This window comes from Lagopus muta, chromosome 12 (genome assembly GCF_023343835.1).
Source record: "Lagopus muta isolate bLagMut1 chromosome 12, bLagMut1 primary, whole genome shotgun sequence".
Classification (NCBI taxonomy): Eukaryota; Metazoa; Chordata; class Aves; order Galliformes; family Phasianidae; genus Lagopus; species Lagopus muta.
In genome coordinates, this window is record NC_064444.1 from 16,297,037 (window position 1) to 16,303,533 (window position 6,497).

At 47.2% G+C, this 6,497-nt stretch overlaps 1 protein-coding gene across 2 annotated transcripts in view; it reads right to left on the reverse strand.

Annotated features, from left to right (window-relative positions):
- The window catches only part of SLC12A4 (solute carrier family 12 member 4), a 47,275-nt gene extending 42,502 nt beyond the window's left edge, over nucleotides 1–4,773 (reverse strand). The window contains exon 1 of one of the 2 annotated variants that reach the window (XM_048958404.1): nucleotides 3,343–4,773. In XM_048958404.1, coding sequence (XP_048814361.1) covers nucleotides 3,343–3,616 — 274 coding nt within the window. In that variant the 5' untranslated portion in view covers nucleotides 3,617–4,773. Of the gene's footprint in view, nucleotides 1–3,033; nucleotides 3,065–3,342 lie in introns of those variants that run through there. The other variant, XM_048958406.1, reaches the window with a different exon arrangement.
- Between the last annotated feature and the right edge of the window lie 1,724 nt (nucleotides 4,774–6,497).

Here is a 6,497-nt window from a genome sequence, read left to right on the forward strand (position 1 = left end):
TACTGATGCAGACTGCAAGATGAGGAAAAGATCTCGAGTCTAGTTAGAAAAATGTGGGCTAAAAAAAAAGCATGTGATAACTGGAACATAAGCAGAGCTATTCATTAGCAAAAACTAAGAGCAGCAGCTGACCAAAGTTAGTTAGTGACACCAAGCTGATTAGCATCTCATTTCCACAAACAAAAGTCACAGGAGGATAAATAAGTTCCCTCAGGAAACAAGATGTTGTCTCATTTCAGTTAACAGGGTGTACAACCACTGTAAAGCTGAGATTCTTATTACAGCAAAGCTTATTCACTGTGGGTTTTTTTCATTTGTTTGTTTTTTAATATTATTTAGATTCCACTTTCCCATTTCTTACCCTGTGTACCCAACCTAACACACTGGCGTTGTTTCAAAGACTGAAGAGATGCCAAATTCACATTTCTCATCCCTGCCAGTCCATGAAGCAAGGCTCACATGTTTGTCATAGGATCACAGCATTAGTCTTTGTGCTTCTTTTTCTAAATGGAAGATGTCAAAATCTATTATGAGCAGCAGGAAGGATCTGCTTATTCACAACCAAACAATGAAGCTGTCTGGGAAGGCTAAATTATTACACACTGACCAATATCTCCTTAGGCAAATTGTTGATGAGAAATTCTGGTGCAGAATGGCTTCACTTCTGTGTTGCTGAGATGACAGCACATCACTTGACATTCTAAGTGAAGTTGAATTTAAAAAAAAAAAGAAAAACAACAAGGCTATGATAAATAAAGGTTTGAGTAAGAAGGTTAGGGGGAAATGACCTCAGAACCATAAGCTCCAGAGATGGTGCAAGGAGTGTCTGACCAAATCTGCTACTTCACATGCAGAACTGAGTAACAATGCTCAATCCTAAGCTTGAAGGGCCATATCATCACTCAGTCACTTTAACCCATCTCCAATCAAACTGAGCAGCCCAAAGAAGTCTTTAAAAGACTTTGAATAAGACTCTGACTAGCAAGCTGCTTTAACACTTGCCTAGAAAATATTCAATAATTCTCTTATACTGACTTTGGTGGCAGTACTTGACTGAACAGGAAGACTGGACAAATGGCATTGTTGGGGCAGCTATGTGTGCATTCACAGCACCAGCATGAATCATGTGCACTTGGACAGGGCCACAATCAAAAACTATGAATTTGTGCATTTAAGTTAAAGTTTACCTTATCTGGAACCACAGGTGTCACCAACACCAATCAGTCAATTCCTCCAGAGCCCCATAATCAGCTGCCACAGAAAGCTCTGGAAGGCTGCTCTCCTCAATGCTGCAGGCTCTGGCAAGCATTAAGCAGCTGTAAGGTACTTGGGCTTCAACAGCAGCAACCCAGCTCTACTATGTTGTTTTTTCAGCTCTTCCTTAGGTAGCAGAGGCTTCTTTGCTCTGCACAATATATAAAAGGAAGCACCAAGAACCAGAGGAGTAATTTGAGTGAGATTTTAAATTCCCCTCTACTGAACCATAACCCAGGAAACCTCAGAGAAGACAGAAGAGGCCAGTGGGGAAGAACACACTTGTCACTACAGGTAGGGAAGAGAATGTATCTGTATACACATACCCTGAGGATATGAAACAACACTTAATTACTGTGAAAGTAAATTAAAAAATAGAAGACAGTTACAGTTCAAACAGAAACAGAACTGAACTACCATACGTTAATGGAGATTTTCCAGATGTTAAGCAAAATAAAGACTAAGCTGACTTCCAGCAGCATGGTTCTGCATGCAGCACAGACCACAACTTGCCAGCTACTGACAGACTTAGAGCATGCTGCTCGCACACATCCAACAGGCACTGCTACCCAAACGACAGACAACTTGAACTGACTGACCTTCCCTTTTGCACCACAGCACTTGTTTCCACAAGTCCCAACCAACCCATGGGGACAGCTAACAAGGGAAGAAAGTACCCCACAAAAGACATCTATTGCTGTCTTACATGTTAATGATATAGTAAGTAACACGAGCTTAACACAGATCTGTTCATAAGATGAAGTCAAGGCCATACACAGCCTTAAGGCTAGCGCCTCAAATTGTCTGTAATAGCATACAAATTAGGAAGAAAATTTATCTTTCATCACTCCTAAGTGCCCAGGTTAGGAAGAACTAACGTAATAGGCATGAGACCTACATGAAATCTAAAATTCTTTTGAAAACTATGCAAAAGAAAAGAAATTGTATGTCAGAAACTGAAACACTGAAGTACAAATTCAAAGAGAGCCAAACAGGGTGCTAAGCTGGGAACCTGGCATTCATCTCATGACAGCTGAGTATCATCCAGCGAAATAAACCTTTCCCATTCCTTGAGCAGAGTTCTGAGCTGCATAGGCTCCCTTCAGCAATTACATTGTGCACCCCATAACACCTGCATTCCGAAAAGTCTGACAGCACAGACAAGGGAGAACAGGTCAGGTGTTCAGTGATTTTTCTTTTGTTGCCTAGAATCACAAGTGATTCACAGAGGGCAAGTCAGATTCACACATTGAGTACAGGCGAACCTCTTCCCAAAGGTTACAAGGCTAGACATAACCAGTGCAAAAAAACACAAGAGATACTGCAAAGAGCTGAAGCAGCTTTTTACCAGAACTATTCCGCTCTCTGAATCTGAGCGTTCTTCCTTTTCTCACAGGAAATAACCATCCTATTTACGCTGACTTACTGAGTTACAGAAAAACACCAAGACAGGCTGAGCGCTGACACCGCTTACTTAATGAAGCCGTACAGCCTCCTCACCGCCCAAAATCCCGTCCCGTTTACAGGAACCTCTTCTGCAATCGGAATTCATTAGCGGCTAACAACAAAAAGCGGAGCTGCCCAAGAGGAGCAGCTGGGAAATCCTCCCGCACACAATGCACTTGCTGTAGCACCCAGGGCCCGGCTAAGGTCTCGCCAGGCAGAGGGGTTTTGTAATAACAGCAGCAGGAACAGCAAGCGATCACCCGAGATCCGACCGAACAGAGTGCTCTACCGCCCGTTTCTCCGAGGCGGAGAGCCCAAAATATCTGAGCGTACCTCCACGCACCCCCATCGGCTCTGAAGCCGCGGCTTGCGGGAGGCCCGATAACGGCGGCGCGCCGGGCTACCGGCCAGCAGGGGAGGCCCCGGGCAGCTCCTCCGCGCGGCCGGGCACACCCCGACCCCGCAACCCCGGGGAACCTCCCGCCCGGGAGCCGCCGCCGGCTGACAGCGCTGCGCGCGGCGCCCGGGCGCCGCTGACGGCGGAGCCACCGCCCCCGAGAGCCGCCTTTGTCTGAGTGGGGATCCGACCGCGCTCGCTCCGGGAGCGGCACCGACGCCCCCCGCCCGGCCGTGCCCGCTCACCGTCGGAGCTGACGGTGTCGTAGGAGTCGCCGGCGGCGGGCGCGGCGGCCGGCTCCCGGTAGTCCACCCAGCTCAGCCCTTCCACGCTGTCATACTCGGCGCGGTGCTTGTCCTCCACCGGCACCACGGTGAAGTGCGGCATGGCTGGCGGGGCGGAGAGAGCTCCCCGCGGCACCGCGGCGAGGCAGGCGGGATGCGGCGCAGAGCCGGCGGCGCATTCCTGCCCCGTGCGGTCACTTCCTCTCAGGAAACCGCGCTCCTCAACTCCACCCATTCCCCTCCGAACGCCGGGGCGGTGAGGCGGAGCGGCGGCCGCCACCCCCGGGGCCACGGGCGGGAAACGGGGCGCGCGGAGGGGGTCGCGCCGCCGGGTGTGGGCGTGGAGGAGGGGCCGGAGGCGGCGCGGACAACGGGCGCCTTCCTCCTCCCGCAGCCGCCGCGGCGACACCGGGCCCGAGGGCGGCGGGAGTCGGGGCGGGGCGGGACTCCCTCCGCTCCGCGCCCTGGGGGGACGCTTCCCTCCCCCGCCGCCATTTGCTGGGCCTCGGCAGCGCGGGAGCCGGCGGCCTCGGGGATCGCGAACCCCAAGAGACCGTGCCGCGATGGAAAATACAGCAGGATGCCGCGGTAGCAGAGCACGCCAGTTAGAAACGCTCGCGAATACCCACTGAACTTTAAGTCCCGGGCCTCGGTTGTTCGGCAACGGCTTAATTAAAGACACGCTGTCATCCCGAGAGCCGGTTTGTCTTTATCGTTCCAGATAACGATATCGTTCCAGCTCCAGATGCGGCAGCTGCTCCCCGTTTCCCGTGTTTGTGCAGGCGGCGGGTGGCTGATCTGTGCTGCGCCAAAGCTTCAGCAACAGCATTGCGAACAGCAAGCCCGAGGGAGGCAGGGAGAAAAACGTGACTGCACAAAGAGGCTGGGGGAGCGCGGAGTAAAATCCCTCTCTCGGGAAATGTGAATGCTAGCTAAAGCCGCGACGTTCCTAGCCCTATGCAAAGCAGACAGTTGCTAAGGCAGCAGACTGCCAGGACAGATGAACTTGGCCCCTCTGCTAAGGAGGGGATGCGAGCCGGAGCCGCACCGTTATTAATGGCAGCCCGCCGGTTCATAGGGCCGGGCACCGCTGTGTCTCAGCCTCGTCACCGAGGCAACAAAATTCTATTCTGCCTGCACGTGAGAAAAAAAAAACTGGCAGGCACCTCGGCCTGTTTCATACTTGTAATCCTCATATGGGCTTTAAAGATCAATTAATAGTTGCTAATGCTATTTATTGTCTGCTTTAGAAAGTTACTCTTGAAAGCAAAATGATCCCTATTTAATATATTATGCACTCATCAGAGCAGAAAGCTTTACAGAACTGCTTGTGCATTTTGCTACATGTGTTTTACTACAGAGTATCAACTCAAACTAGTTTTGTAGATTTTTGATTAAAAATACATCTTAATAAATCAGCAACAAGTCAATCCTGAACTATTCTGTTTTGTTTTGTACAGGAGTCTGTGGGAGGATAGAAGCCCTAGGGCAGAGACTGAGGGAAGACTTTCAACACTCCTCATACTGAGAAAAACCTTTTCTCTAACATTAAGAATTTGTCCTGCCTTTTTGACCAGGCAACCCTTAGGTCACTTAGAGAAAGAAAACCTGTAATGAGCAGAGGAGAGACAAGCAAGAGGGAAAATGCTTTGTTCACAGGTAATGTCTACTCTTAATTAGGTGGGTTTTGAAATAAACAGTCAGAATCCATGCTGTGGAGTGGCTGCAGCCAAGGGGTTACAGGTCTCTCAGTTCACTTAACACAAACTTGTCGATAGACCACCTCTGGGGAAAGCCAGAACAATTACACCTCCTAGCACTGATCCGACAAGCGGAAAGACTTCTAAGACTGCTGTATTTTCATATACATTACATTCTACTTGTGTCATTTTGCTCAGTTAAGGAAGACAACAGTGTATCTTCATGTGACCATGTGTATCTCAGTAACAACTCCTGTGGGTGGGTAATTTAGAAAGCATTTCTTTTGATTTTAGAAATGTTAGTACAGACAGGAAGCATGCTGGTGTGCTACTCCTTCCACTGACTTATCTCCAGCAATGTATTCTCTCCCAGAGGAATGCATAAAAATTGACCGAAAGGTAGCATTTTCTGCTTAACCTCTTAAGGTTGAATTCCATTTCAGTACTGCTCACAAGTATGAGAGTCTAGAGTCCACCAAGAAAACAGGATAATTAATGATTAATTGACAGGGAACAAAGAATTTTACATAGAAAGACAAGATGAGAACTTACCATTAAGTAACTTAGTTTGTGCTTAGTCTCGTATCTTCATTTCTGTTTTTGACTTTATAGAACTCTGGTCTAAGTAAGCAGTCCTAGAGGGAAAAAAGGAAAAGATGGAGATTATAAGAATTTTAAAGGGTTAATATTTTTGCAGCCACTCTTGTTCAGGAAGAAGAATGGTCTGGCAAGGAGCTGTCTTGGTTTAGGTACCAAAAATGTATCAAGGCCACTACAGAATGATTAAGTGCCATTAAACTGGTGGCACTTAAATTGTATGCCATTAGGGAAAAGAAAAAAAGTCAAGCTTATCCACATAGACAGACAACTCCCCTCTCTGGAATGGAAACTGTATCCAAATGTTTTAGGAGAGAATTTGGCCAAGGAAATACTCAAGTGTATTGAAACAAAAAAATATTTCTTTTGCCTGTAGAGGATGACTTTTTACTGATTTGTAGACCACCAATATTTATAGATAGGAAGCTGTCTGCCTATATCAACTTTTTTAGCATATGGGTTGTAACAGAACTGAAATTTCAACCTAAGTGACTGGGGTTTTTTGGTGTTGGTTTTTTTTGTTTGCTTGTTTGTTTTAAATATGAATACTGACTTTGACTTCTAAAAAGCCACCACAAGCCTTACAAGTTTCTAGTATCAATACAAAACTGAAGAAGAAAAAAAAAAAAAAACCAAGCTGGTGTAGAATACTATAGCATTTGTACAAAATAATGATACCTCTAATTAAATAATTCAACTCAAAGAAGAAGGTTGTATGAGAAACTGAGTCTTCTGGAAGGATGGTTCACTAAGCTGCTGAAGATCCTGATACAAGTCATCCGGGCAAGCAAGCAAGGTCAAGTTTGCCTTGAACACTTC